The sequence below is a fragment of the Schistocerca americana genome, chromosome 8 (assembly GCF_021461395.2).
Source record: "Schistocerca americana isolate TAMUIC-IGC-003095 chromosome 8, iqSchAmer2.1, whole genome shotgun sequence".
NCBI lineage: Eukaryota > Metazoa > Arthropoda > Insecta > Orthoptera > Acrididae > Schistocerca > Schistocerca americana.
Window position 1 is genome coordinate 36,586,608 of NC_060126.1, and position 14,860 is coordinate 36,601,467.

At 38.1% G+C, this 14,860-nt stretch overlaps 1 protein-coding gene across 1 annotated transcript; it reads left to right on the forward strand.

Moving 5' to 3' along the window:
* Positions 1 to 583: 583 nt before the first annotated feature.
* LOC124545115 (NADH dehydrogenase [ubiquinone] 1 alpha subcomplex subunit 5) lies at positions 584 to 14,421 on the forward strand. Its single transcript, XM_047123931.1, has 3 exons — positions 584 to 731; positions 912 to 1,073; positions 14,182 to 14,421. The coding sequence occupies exons 1-3, from the start codon at positions 708 to 710 to the stop codon at positions 14,353 to 14,355; spliced, it is 360 nt and encodes a 119-aa protein (XP_046979887.1). The 5' UTR covers positions 584 to 707; the 3' UTR covers positions 14,356 to 14,421.
* Positions 14,422 to 14,860: the final 439 nt, after the last annotated feature.

Here is a 14,860-nt window from a genome sequence, read left to right on the forward strand (position 1 = left end):
TTAATAATACCATTTCACGTAACTTTTTGTCAGCTGTGTTACTGAAAGATCCTGACAAGTAATCGCCTATACAGGCGACTAACATATTTCTTGGTCGCACTGACACAGTTCACTTCTTACTTGCGACTTATGACAGTATAACATCGCGGAAGTAGCAAAAATCGCAGAGCATTGGTGTCGTGCGGATAGATACAAGTTGTAAATTCGTTAACTGCGATTCTCAAGTGCGACAATCGCAGTGAAAAATCACTGATATCGGAAAATCGCAGATTAGCCCATTCCTAGGCGGGAGGTATGAAATATAAAGGAAAAAAGAAAGAAATATGCACTCGTCTCAACTCCATGCACTCATTTAGGTTTCTCGATCTGTCGATCTGTGTCGACGATTTGTTGCCACCGGTCAGTAAGTGACTGTGCAAACTACAATGTGTAAAATTTCTAATTCTTTGTATTATTATAATCGTACTTTGAACCTATGTGGCTGTTCGGCTGCAATAATTGTACTATTATTAAAAATTCACGCCATAGGTTTTCCTCCTCTATGGATGGAGGATGAAGATCACTGGCTGGGAGGGACTACGCAAGATCTTTGAAACCAGGCTACAACTTTTGTTCGAATAACGTGTTCGAGCAATTTTGTCGTCTGCTGATATTTTATAAACTTATATGTAATGTGTTAAGATCTTCAGCAAGTGATAAGTCGAAAAATGGCTTCAGGACCACTGAAAAAGGTGCGGTAATTACATTAAAAAGTTATATTGCGTGTTTAAAATGCTAATAAAATTGGAATGCATCAGGAAATCTTCATATCAATCGTATAATTATAGTTTAAGTTCAGGGGCGCACATGCGAATAACTACGTTCGAATTAGTGTTTTATTTCTTGCAGAATACAATTATATTTTCTTACAGGCAACAGGGTTGACTGGGTTGGCAGTTGCCATAAATCCGCATCATACCCTTAGCGTCCTTTACGGTAAGATACTTAGGGCTCTGCAAAAAATGCCTGAAGACGCCGCGTATAGGAAGTACACGCAAGAAATAGTCATGGAACGAGCACGCATCGTAAAGACAGTAAGATATTTTTTAATATTGTGATACACTAATGCAATTATGTCCTCTATTCTGTATTCTTCAAACTGTTTGCCCTGTGTTAAATGGTATTGCACGTTATGAACTTTTATTTCTTATTCATTCATCCATAGAAAAATTTCTTGTCATTTAAATTGTTTATTCTCATAATCTAACTTGTATCCAGATATTAATTATAAGTCGTGGCAAAATTCTATGCTTGACGTCGCCCACAAAACAAATATCACTTACATGCGAAACAGAATCTGTATGTACAAACGGCACCCTAATAAATACAAAACACAAACTTTTTCAATTTCTTAGTAATTTATAATTAATTTTTACAATGATGGAAGAGACCAGCGTGACGTGAAGAGAGAACATAAAAGTCCACAATTTCAAATAAGCAGGAATGCTGCATATTTGATTGGTGTTCGCTGATTAATATAATGGCATCATTATTGATACCATCACAGTCATCCAGTCTTTTTATTTAAGCTAATCTAATGCAGTTGAGATATATTAGATTCTTTCTGATGAATTTCACCATCTTCAAAGGGTAAAACAGTTTCTTCTATATAGGCAATTTCATTCTTGAGTAAATTAGTCTATTGCTTGTCTTGATCAGCTAGTTCTGGCCTTGTAGCCATGGTTAGGTGATACATATGAAACATTCAACATACAGTATAGTTACATATACATACATTCCAGAGGGTACCTAGATGGAATGATATAGATATGTTTGTTATTCTTCTTCTACCAATAGCATGTGGAGTGCAGAAAGAATGGTTACTTAAATGCATGTGCGGTGCTTCTTCTACCAATGGCATGTGGAGTGCAGAAAGAATGACTTCGTAAATGCCTGTATGGGGGGGGGGGGGGGGCAGGGTGTTTGTTTTTTGTGTGTGTGCACTGTCACAAGAAAAGCTCTAGATTCTTTGCATAGTACTGTTTCTAGAAGTTTTTGTAAGTAGGCTTTTTGGGGTAGTAAAGGAAACAAAAGAAAAATTCGGAGTAGGTATTAAAATAAATGGAGAAGAAGTAAAAACTTTGAGGTTTGCCGATGATATTGTAATTCTGTCAGAGACAGCAAAGGAGTTGGAAGAGCAGTTGAACGGAATGGACAGTGTCTTGAAAGGAGGATATAAGATGAACATCAACAAAAGCAAAACGAGGATAATGGAATGTAGTCAAACTAAATCGGGTGATGCTGAGGGGATTAGATTAGGAAATGAGACACTTAAAGTAGTAAAGGAGTTTTGCTATTTAGGGAGTAAAATAACTGATGATGGTCGAAGTAGAGAGGATATAAAATGTAGACTGGCAATGGCAAGGAAATCGTTTCTGAAGAAGAGAAATTTGTTAACATCGAGTATAGATTTAAGTGTCAGGAAGTCATTTCTGAAAGTATTTGTGTGGAGTGTAGCCATGTATGGAAGTGAAACATGGACGATAACCAGTTTGGACAAGAAGAGAATAGAAGCTTTCGAAATGTGGTGCTACAGAAGAATGCTGAAGATAAGGTGGGTAGATCACGTAACTAATGAGGAGGTATTGAATAGGATTGGGGAGAAGAGAAGTTTGTGGCACAACTTGACTAGAAGAAGGGATCGGTTGGTAGGACATGTTTTGAGGCATCAAGGGATCACAAATTTAGCATTGGAGGGCAGCGTGGAGGGTAAAAATCGTAGAGGGAGACCAAGAGATCAATACACTAAGCAGATTCAGATGGATGTAGGTTGCAGTAAGTACTGGGAGATGAAGAAGCTTGCACGGGATAGAGTAGCATGAAGAGCTGCATCAAACCAGTCTCAGGACTGAAGACCACAACAACAACAATACATTATCTTAAGGAGTCAACTGATTAACTTTTTCAACATTTTGCTCCTTGTGAGTCATACATGTGACCATTCATTTTGCCCTCCTATGCAAACATTCAGTATCCCCTGTTAGTCCTATGTGCTATGGGATCTCACATACCATCATTAATATTTTTAGGTGGGTTCCTTAAGTGGTTTGTAGACTTTTCCCATTATCTTACGTATAAACTGAAGTCTGCCACATTGTTACCTATAATTGAGCGTATTTGATCACTCCATTTCCCATCCCAACAAATTATTACACCCAGTTATTTGTATTGGTTGACTGATTCCAGTTGTAACCTGTTGATGTTGTCGTCATAGTATACTACTATTCTGCGCTGTGAAGAGCACAATTTTACATTTCTGAACATTTAGAATAAGTTGCCAAACTTCACACTAATTTGAAATCTTACCAAGATCTGACTGGATATTTGTGTAGTTTATCCAAACAGTACTTCATTATATAGAACTGTATTACATGCAAGAAAATCTAAGGTTACTGGTAGTAGTATTTGAAATTTGGAAGGTCATTAATGTTAAATATTAACAGCTTGGGTCCCAACACACTTCGTAATAAGTTATGTAGTGGACAACCCCCCCCCCCCCACCTTTCCTTGCATTTTTTGTATTTTATATATATATATGTACATAATAAACATCAGAATTGTCATCAGAGACTTGTTCATTACTAAGCGGACACGATATCGTGGCAGTGTTAGGTGGGGAGTGCTTGGAAGTATGGTTGCATAAGATACCAGTAGAGGTCATGCCTGAACTATTACTGCCAACCACAGCAAACAATTGCGCTGTGGTCACTATCAAATGCTCTGTGTACTCGAGTTTGTTTGTATTGTGGATTGCTTGGTTTCTTATTTCTCTATTTTTATTTATTTTTTTTTTTTTATGAGTGGAGAGAGGGATTTAAATGCAACTTTGACCACAATAAAAGGAATCAGCGATCCGTATGACTGTTATGACAGTTCTGCTCCCAAGGAACCACAGAATGTGGATGTAGGATAGCAGCTCTTAAAGAGGGAGGTGGAGCTTATTCTCCTGCACCATTCCTCCCCCTTTGGACAGTGTAAGTTCTCATTTGTGTACAGTCACAGCTGACTGCCACAATATATTGCCCACATAATATCTAATATAGGTTTTCTGAATTTACCTCTCAGTTCTTTCTGATGACAAACAGTGCATAAACTGTAGCATGTCAGGCTGTACTATAGATCAATCTGTTAACCACCACCTTCATTCGGCATTCACGTTTGTTGAATTCACCAGCTGGTAAAGGAGTTGTCATCTTCCAACCTAATAGTCAATTGGTGAAGGAAAATTGGGGAAAAAAATCTTGCAGTCACAGATTTTATCAGAGTGGTCCTGAACAACATACTAAAAATACTGGCTGGTGGGGGCATGTGAAGGTCACTTATTATATTTTTCACAGAAAATATTGACACCCAACTAAAAATCGCGTTTCTTATGTATTACAGTAAAAGTCAACAAAGTGAAGCAGACTCACACACACTGACAACATCAAAAGAAATGGCTTAACACACATCATAAAAACGCACTTGAAAATGGGAATTATTTCTCGAAACGCGTCGTGCAAATAGTAAAATAAAGAAAATCGTGACTGGTAGCAGAAGTATTTATTTATAAACAAACCTATTATATTTTTGTTGAATAAATCAAAATTCATGACTTGTTGCACAAATATTTCGCTGTACAGAATTAATCTACATTAAATTTCGTATTTTTTGTGTAGGACTGATTGTACGTTGCAGGGAAAAGGAAAATCAAAGATCATTAAAAATGATCATTTGACTTTACATCAGATTTTATTTCACAATCCAGATTTTGGACTTGGGCCATTATCAAGTGATAAAAGTATTATAAATCAGTAGACTTGAGTAGAACACAACTCATTGTCAAAACATATAGCTTCTGTTATACAAACCACTTTTGTCAAAGTAAATGTGACAACATTTGTGTAATTTGCTAATTTACAGGTGATTAGCATGACTCAGTTGAAATGGTTGCAGAGAACCAAATGACAAGTTTTAAACTTTGCTACACGGTGTCTAAGCAGCCACTGACAAATACACAATGTAGCAAAGTTTAAAACTTGTGATTTGGTTACCTATTTTTCCACAACCATATCAACTGAGTCATGCTAATTGTCTGTAAATTAGCATATTACACAAATGTTGTCAAATTTATTGTGACAAAATTGGTTTATGTAACTGAAGATACATGTTTTAATGACTTGGGTTCTACTGAAGTCTAATTATATATAATACTTGTAACACTTGGTAATGGCCTAAGGCTGAAATCTAGATTGTGAAATAAAATCTGTTGTACAGCCACATGGCAGTTGTATCTTTCAGAAAGTTTCACATGACTGTGGCTCTGTACAAAAGTAAAATTATTAATTAAAAACATTGTTTTAACAGTATAAAATTAATGTTCATCCTTAAATAAAGTGGGTTAAAAGGGAATATTAAATGTAACACCTCTAGGTGCAGAAGATCTGTATGAAGGCGTAAATTGTATACTAGAGTGTGACAGGGCTAAAGGGGGGGGGGGATGCATGTAGTAGATGTGTGAGAGAAGGTAGGTTACTGGTTTGTGTTCATGTACTTTCCTCCTTGACAAGTCTGCAATCGAGCAGGTAATCCCCCACTTTATCTAGCCCACCACATCACAAGAAGCAACTACAGGGCATCTCACAAAGTTATGCCGATCTTCCACAGCATGCCTTTTGAATCACTTGTGACGCAGTTTTGCAGATATGTCCAAGGATGTTAATTTTCCACAAAATACATTAACACTACAGGAACTGCTAATAACACTAACACAAGCGCATATGGACAGAATCTACGTAAATCTGCACACTGTTCTACACCGCTAAAGGGTGAATTGGTTCTTAGTCATCTTGTATGGCAGCTATAGTGGTCTTCCAGGAAAGGCAATTTCCCCCGTTAAGAGTGCTGCTAGATTTTCAAATTGGAGACAGACTGTACCTCCCCAGCATTTCCTGGCCAGTTCTTGTATGTCAGTAGATGAAATAACTTGCCTGAACTTTTACATTACTTTACTTTTTTACTTTACATGTGGCGAGGGCCTGCTCTATGAGCCTCTTCCACTTCTGCCTGTCCAATGCGCTGTTTGTCCAGTTGCTGCTGCTGTTCATCCTCAATGTGTCCTCCCAAATGTTATCCTGCCATCTGATTCTGGGTCTCCCTCTTCTTCTCGTTCCTTCTATTGTTCTGCTGAATGCCATTCTAGGTAGTCTATTCTGTCATTCTTGCTATATGGCCTGCCCAATTCAACCTTCTCCTCTTGAGCACTTCGATGATGTTACGGTGTTTGTACAGCCCTCGTAATTCTTCATTTCTTCTTATTCTCCATTTCATGTTATTTTCGTCGTATACAGGTCCAAAAATTTTCCTTAGTACTTTTCTTTCGAATATTAAGTTTTTCTTCATCTTTCTTTCTAAATATTAATGTTTCACATCCGTAAAACATCCCAAGTATAATGGTTGATTGATATAAGCGGTTTCTGAAGTTACTGCTAAGTGATCTTTTTCTTAGAATTTTGATGAAACTAAAGTGTCTTGTTTGCTGTTGATAAACGGGCATCTATTTCTATATGTGTTCTGTTGTTATTACTAAAAATACTTCCTAGGTACTTGAAGTGGTCAACAGTCTTGAAATTGAATCCATCTACAGTCAGAGGCACATGTTTTCTGGTTTTCTTACTTATGGGCAGGTATTCTGTCTTTTCTTCATTAACCTGTAATCCTGTTTTCTCAGCAATTTTGTAGTAATTTTGCATCATTCTGATTAATTCTCTTTTGGAACTACTTATTAGTGCTACATCATCTGCATAGGGAAGTCGTGTAATGTTCACATCCTGTAGCTGAATCCCTTGTGGACTGGTTTTAGAAATTTCTCTATCAATCTTCTCTAGGACAAGGTTAAATAAAATAGGCGAAATGGCATCCCCTTGTCTCAGTCCAGTGTACACCTTAAAATCTTCAGTTTCTCCAACTGGTGTCTATGCGACATAAAGTTTCATCGATACACATTTTAACTAATCTGATTAATTTTGATGGTGTTTTAAATTCCTTCATTATATGTAGGAGTGTCTGTCGGTGTATGCTATCATAGGCCTTTTTAAAATCTACGAATGATATGTGGACATCTACATTGAATTCCCATGCCTTCTCAGTTACTTGTCTTAGGGTGAATAAGTGATCTAATGTGGATCTGCTTCTGCAGAAACCGCATCTGTAGTCCCCAATCAGTTCTTCTGTTATTGGTATCAGCCTGTTTAATAGGCAGCTTGATAAGATTTTGTAGGTGACATCCAGTAAGGCAATTCCTCTGTAGTTATCACAAACTAGTGGATCATTCTTCTTAAATATGGGGCACACAATTGCAGTTTTCCAATCTGCAGGAATGGTTTCCGTTATAGTATTCCCTTTTCTCTTGTCTTAGGGTTCTTTGCGTTTCTTGGAGTTTATAGTATCTTTCCTTCAATGTCATATTGTCCCTTTCTTTAATCCATGCATTCCTCACATTTCTTCTTTCTAGCACTTTTTCTTGACATTTTGTGTTAAACCAAATTTTATTAGGTCGTTTTCTTTCACCTATGATTTTGGAAGCTGCTTCTTGATTACAGCCCTTCAGGTGTTTCCATCTGCTTTCGACATCCTGTGTTTCTGCATTGGTCACTCTGTTTTGTAGGTTGCTTTTAATTTCTTTTATGGGCTATCTACTTTTGCCAGGTTTCTTATGTTATATCTTGTAATTTCTTCTCTATTTCTATCAACTTTCCTTTTGAGTTTCACTTTCATTTTTGATATTATTAACATGTGGTCTGTGTCACAATTCGCTCCCCTAAAGGTTCTGACATCTTTAATACTGTTTTGGAATTGTTTCTGGATAGCCACATGATCTATTTGATTGACTACCTTTCCATCTGGCGATATCCATGTTCCTAAATGAATGCCCTTATGTTGAAATTTTGTGCTGCTTATCGTGAGGCCATTTGTCATTGCAAAGTTTATAAGTCGAACCCCATTCTCTGAACTTTCCTCATGTAAGCTAAAATTTCTGATGGTTGGCTTGTAGATTTCTTCCTTTCCTACTTTGGTGTTACAATCTCCTAACGCTATTTTCACATTGTGCCTACTTAATAAGTTGTACGTTTGTTCCAGTTGGCTGTAGAATTCTTCCTACGTGTTGTCATCCTTATCTTCTGTGGGTGCATGTTCATTTAGAAATGTAATGTCTAACCACTGCATCTGAATTGTTATGTATGATATACATTTATTAACATGTTTGAAATCCCTTACTGAGTCATCTGTTGATTTATGAATGTAGAAACCGGTTCCAAATTCATGTCGCTGACTGCAGTCTCCATACATTATTGTCCCGTCTGCTATTTTCAGTGAACCTGTTCCCTGCCATCTTACTTCTTGGAGAGCTACCAGTTGCACTCTATATTTTCTTAATTCGTTTGATAGTATTTGGGCAGTTCCAGGACGATACAGGCTTCTAATATTCCATGATCCAAAAGAGAAATCCTTGTAGCTTTGCCAGTTTTTGTTCCAGTAAATCCTGTCCTGTTTCCGAGGCTGGCATTAAATATCCTGACCGTTTCGTGCTCTTTTACATGAGTGGGTTGGTAGCCCTCTGCACAACCCCCAACCTGGAGGACCAGGGGTACTCGAACCCTAGGAGGGTTGCCTTCACTGCGGCTGAGCGAGCCTCTCCTGCCCGTGCTAGTTTTGGTCCACCCCGGGTATTTTATTTGCCTGGTAACCTCTATATCTAGACAGCATTCCCCTATCCACCACCTAGGGAGGTGCCCGATGGGGGACTAGCAAACCCCACACGGGGTTTTACAGAGTGGAGCTATTTTCAGTTTATTAAATGAGTACTTTATGCAGGTGTTAAGTGAGCTTTTATGTAAAATACTTTCCTGTAAACAAAGGCTGAGCAGTATACTTGTAAGTTTGATGTTGTCAGGAACCTATATAGTGTTGATGGGAAATGGTTTGGAGCGGTAAGTGTGACACATTGCTGCTGCCTATCAGTGGCAGCATATTGTTAGGCTATGTAACTGTGTTGCGGTCAGTTGATGGTGAATTAATGAATGCTCATAAAGTCACTGCACTTTCTCATCATTAACTGCTTACAGGTAGCTTGCATACATCTTTTCTATTCGGGAATTGCCGGTATTGTAGAGTGGGCTATACCGAGTGGAGCCATTTATCACACTTGCAGCATATCTTCAAAAATAGCTGAGAGTATGTCTGATGGAATGGGACCAATCACAGTCAAGTCTAGAACAGTAATCTCTTGTAATGCATTGCTGACTTATGTTGAAATATGATAATCTAGAACACCTAGGCAACCTACTTCTGTTGTAGAGGGATGCAATTTAAGCCTCAGGATCTCTTCAGATGATGGAAGAGTTGAGGCTGGAGTGATGTATTGTATATCCCTCATGCTATGAAAAGCGTTTCAGCCACTGATAGTGGAGACAGTGAAATACACATTATCAAATACATATTGACAGCATGTTACACTTGTGACAGGCTCTTCAGTGTGGTAAACAGTTTTCAGCTCCAGCTGTTCAGTTTTATTATATAATCGCTCACTTAACATAAGGCAAATAACTCACATAATAAACTAAAAAATACCTGCTAGTAACTCGGTGAAGTTATTTTGTCTGGTCACGTTAAAGGACTGGACAGGAAATGCGAGGAACATATAGTATGTCTATAAAATAAAAAGCAAGGAGCACTTGTGGTGGCAGAAGTTACCTTCTGTGGAAGAACACTACAGCAGCTGTACAGAATGTCTAGGAATTCATTCCCTCTCTAGCAGTGTAGGACAGTGCACAGAGACTTGCGAAGATTCTATCCATATGCCTGCCTGCATTAGTATTATCAGTAACTCATATCAGCATCCCACATAATGTTACTGCATTTTGTAGAAAATAAACATCTCGGGGCGTGTCTGCGCACTGCGACATCAGTAGTACTTAAGTCGTACAGCGGAAAGTTGGCATAACTTTGAGACATACCCTGTAGCTTCTTTTTGTGATGTGGTGCGGTAGATAGTGGGGAATCATGTGCTTCATCTTAAATTTACAAACCTCTGAATGAGGGAAGTGCATGGATACAATCCCGTGACCTAACTTCCTTCTCACTTCTGTCCTACACATCTCTCCTTCATCCTGTTACACCTGTGGAATACAATCCCTTAACATAGCTCCACTGCAGTTAGGTGTGGAACACACATTTAATATTTGTTTGTAGGCCACTTAATTTAAAGCTAAACATCAATTTTATACCATTCAAATAATTTGTGATTTTTCCGTCAATGAAGAAATTTAATCCTAGAGAAAAAATGTATAGGACTTTTTATTATTGTTATTATTATTATTATTATTATTATTATTATTATTATTATTTAGTTAAATTTTATTTTAGGAAAGAATTCCATTAGGAGACACAGTTTGAGTTGTTCGAGAAAATCATAAAAAGGGACCTTTAAATGTCGTCGTCCCCCCCTCCTTACCCCCAACACTACCAGTCAATATTTTTAATTTGTTTTTCAGGACACTCTCCTGTAGCACTGTGCAAAAAATTTGCGACTGTGCAATTTTTTTGCCTAATCAACCTTTTTGGTCTTCGCTGACTGGTCTATAACCTACATCTACATCGATACACTGCAAATCACATTTAAGTGCCTGGCAGAGGGTTCATTGAACGACATTCAGAATTCTCTTTTATTCGAATCTTGTCTAGCGTGCAGAAAGAACAAACACCTATATCCTTCTGTACGGGCTTTGATTTCCCTTATTTTATCATGGTGGTTGTTTCTCCCAATGTAGATTGGTGTCAACAAAATATTTTCGCATTCAGAGGAGAAAGTTGATTGGAATTTCGTGAGGAGATTCCTCTGCAACAAAAAATGCCTTTGTTTTAATGATGTCCACTCCAAATCCTGTATCATTTCAGTGACTCTCTCTCCTCTATTTCGCAATAATAGAAAATGTGTTGCCCTTCTTTGAACTTTTTCGATGTACTCCTTCAATCCTATCCGGCAAGGACGCCGCACCGCACGCAGCAGTATTCTAAAAGAGGACGGACAAGCGTAGTGTAGGCAGTCTCCTTAGTAGGTCTGTTACATTTTCTAAGTGTCCTGCCAATAAAACTCAGTCTTTGGTTAGCCTTCCACACAACATTTTCTGTGTGTTCCTTCCAATTTAAGTTGTTCGTAATTGTAATTCCTAGGTATTTAGTTGAATTTATGGCCTTCAGATTTGACTGATTTATTGTGTAACCAAAGTTTAATGGATTCCTTTTAGCAGTCATGTGGATGACCTCACACTTTTCGCTATGTAGGATCAAGTGCGAATTTTCACACAATAAAGATATCTTTTCTAAGTCATTTTGCAATTTGTTTTGATCTTCTGATAACATTTAGTTGATAAACGACAGCATCATCTGCAAACAACCTAAGACAGCTGTTCAGATTGTCTCCCAAATCATTTATGTAGATAAGAAACAGCAAAGGGCCTATGACACTACCTTGGGAAATGCCAGAAGTCACTTCTGTTTAGACGTCCAGCTACTCTACAGATCAGTCTGTCGTCACAGCCATTGTTTTCGGGGGTGGCAGGGACAACTGTCACTCCAGATCACTTCAGTGGGGCACACCTGAAGTTACTTGTACTTCTGTTGTCACTTTCCATGAACACTCTGCGCACTCTCCCTATCTGGCAAACCTTAATCTGGTCGCATTTCTTATAGCCCATATAATTATACTTTTGTTAATAATTATTGGTGTGGTACAAAGTCAAATGCTTTTTGGAAGTTGAGAAATCCTGCCGCCATCGAACTGACTTATTTCATAGGTTTTGTGTCATGAGGCAAGTGCATTATCAGTGTTTTTGGAATAAATGTTGGTTGGCTTGGAGGAGGTCATTCTGGTAGGAGTACTACATTGTGTTTTATCTCTGATTGGCTTCTATGGTTTTATACCAGGTTGATGCCAATGAGGTAGGACAGAAGTTTTGTGGGTCACTTCTGCTACCCTTCTTATGGATGGGTGTGATGTTCTTTCATACCATCACTGGGCACTGTTTTTTGTTCAAGGGACCTAAGGTATGTTCTGGTTATAATGGGGACTAACTTGGGTACAAATTCTGTATAGAAGTTGACAGGGATTCCATTGGGCCGAGGAACCTTGTTTAATTTGAGCAATTCCAGCTGTTTCTCAACATCACTGACATTAATATCTAAGTCACTCATCTTAGCAGTGGTGTAAGAAGTAAATGAGAAGTAAACGGGAGCTGTACATTTGTAGATTACTTAGTGAAGGAGTATTTGAAAACTGAATTCAGCATTTCTGTTTTAAAAACTACTATCAGTTTTGGATGTGGATCACTGATTGTGATTAATAGAGACTTCAGAAATAACTGCAAGCAGTTGGCTTTTGTGATGGTTCAGTTTTATTTTACTGTGACTAGTTGCAGGATGTCTAACAACTCATCAGATAGAACGCACTTTTAATGATTGAACTGTTGTGGGAGTCATTTCTTTCCACATGACAACCCCCACAATGCTTCAATCAATCATTAAAAGGGTGTTCCATCTGAAGAGTTGCTGAGTGGCTTGAAAACACTCGTGGGACAATAAAAATTGAACCATCACAAAAGACAACAGCTTCAGTTATTTCTGAAAATCTTTATTTCTACTTTTGCTTTGCTGTCCTCAGTTTCTGTGTCATCTGTGTATGTCTGGACATGAATTTTGATGCCACTGACAGCCTTTACATATGACCAGTTTGTATTTGTAAAGATCTTTTGATAAGCTTTTTCTGCTGTACTCATTGTAGGCTTCACACAGTAATTCATTACGCCCAAATGACCTATAGTGAAGAAGTTACTGTTTCTTTGCTTTTATTACGGTGACTTTGTACCATGGAAGGTCCCTCCCATCCCACCATTAATTGTTCTACAAAGTTCCTACATCTGCAGTGTGTAGTGAACTATTATTTTAAACTTCAAACATAGTTCTTCTACATGCTCTTGAGAGGTACTACGTAATCACAATAATCCATATAATGTTCCACTACAATAAGGAAACATGTTACATGCATGTGTCCTTTTTGTAAAGGACCAAAATATCTTGTGCATATTTTGTTTGATAAAGATTTGTAACACTACAGTACCCATTCACAGATACATACCTGTCAGCAAGTTAGCTGATGTCATAAGTAATGCACTGTTCAGTAATACCTCAATGCTAGTCTCACCTTTGCTAGGGGCAGGGTTCAAATTCCTGTCATGGCAGCCACATTTAAATTTTCTGCTGTTTACCTAAATTGCTTAAAGTGAATGACATAGTGCCCTTGGAAAGGAACTGCAGATTTCCTTGCTCAGAGAAGTCCTAATCTTTGTTCTTTCTTCAGTTGGCACATTGCCGCACTAAGTGCTAAATGATTAACATCTTCTGTATTTTACAGATTAAGGTCTCTCAACTGATATATCAGACAAGCTAGGTTGTCTATAGTGTGAGGGGTGCTTGTCTTAACTTATTACTGATTTGTCAAGATGTTTAGTAGCAACTTGATCTGTATACAGTAACCATAGAGTGCACTATTTGTGCTTTCTTATGCTAGACTGAGAATAACATTAAAATTTGCTGCATCATGAGTGACTCCCTTGTAGTGGGTGTAATCCTTTAGTAGAAAGCTGTGGAAAGTCTATTCTTCTCTTGTGCCTTCATGATCTTCTGTGGTGAATTGTAGATTGCACACAAACATTTTATGCAAAGTCATGGCGAAGCTCAAATGGTTTAGATGCACTCTCGTGGTGCCTGTGTATCATTCTGCAGTAGAGACTAGTGCCAGTGTGTGCCTTTTGCTTAAATAAACTAAGATGTATTAAACTACTTGTTCATGTTCCATACTCCAAATCTCTTTCCCTTCTACTTCAAGTCTCCTGTTAATTGTTCATTCCCCTCTTTATCCTCACCAACTACTCTTCTTACCTCTGTGTGTCATTTTTAAAATGGTTCTCTCACTCCATTTTGTCACTTTTTCTCTCTCCTTACTGTTTCATCATGATAATCTTTTCATCAGATGCAAGGAGTTGTTAATCAACTTTTAATATTTGTAACTATGGACAAATCTGTGACTGAACGTGCATTTGTTTCCAGACACCAAATGTTCAGGACATTGAGAAGAAAATAAACTGTGGGCAGGTGGAGGAACTTATAATCCAGGCTGAGAACGAACTGACTCTAGCACGTAAGATGCTGGGGTGGAAACCATGGGAGCCCCTGATGACAGAACCACCACCAGACCAGTGGAAATGGCCACCAACCAAGTAGTGTGGTATTCATCTTGTGTAGCAAGTACTTTAATGTTAATAAAAGGCCATAATATTTTCAACAAAATTGTGTGTGATGATTTTTGTCAACCCAAACCTGTTATTCCTTTGAGATTTCATATTTCAGGCAGTTACATAATATAATTCAAAATAGGCTTCTGTTTGCCTGGATGAACATGGTACTCACAGATTTAAGTTAGAACAACAATGGATATTCCTGGTTGGAATAATACATAAAGGCCACCAGACACCTATAGCTGAGCCATGTGTGGCACACACACACACACACACACACACACACACACACACACACACACACACACACACACACACACAACAGAGAACAGTATTTGCACTAGCTTTTGAACTCTTTCTGTAGTAAGATATGCACATTCATATACACAGACACCCAAACGCACACAGCTGCAGCCACAGAGGATTGACAGTTGATTATCGATAGCAGTTGCCTGGGGAGATAGAGGTGGAGAGTGGATATGAAAGGACAC

What these genes read in the sequence shown, in the direction of transcription:
- LOC124545115 (XM_047123931.1), top strand. Translation starts at nt 708, where the DNA reads ATGGCTTCAGGACCACTGAAAAAG. An exon ending in CTTCAGGACCACTGAAAAAG is followed by an intron (nt 732 to 911) that starts GTGCGGTAATTA and finishes ATTTTCTTACAG; the next exon opens with GCAACAGGGTTGACTGGGTT. An exon ending in GAGCACGCATCGTAAAGACA is followed by an intron (nt 1,074 to 14,181) that starts GTAAGATATTTT and finishes ATTTGTTTCCAG; the next exon opens with ACACCAAATGTTCAGGACAT.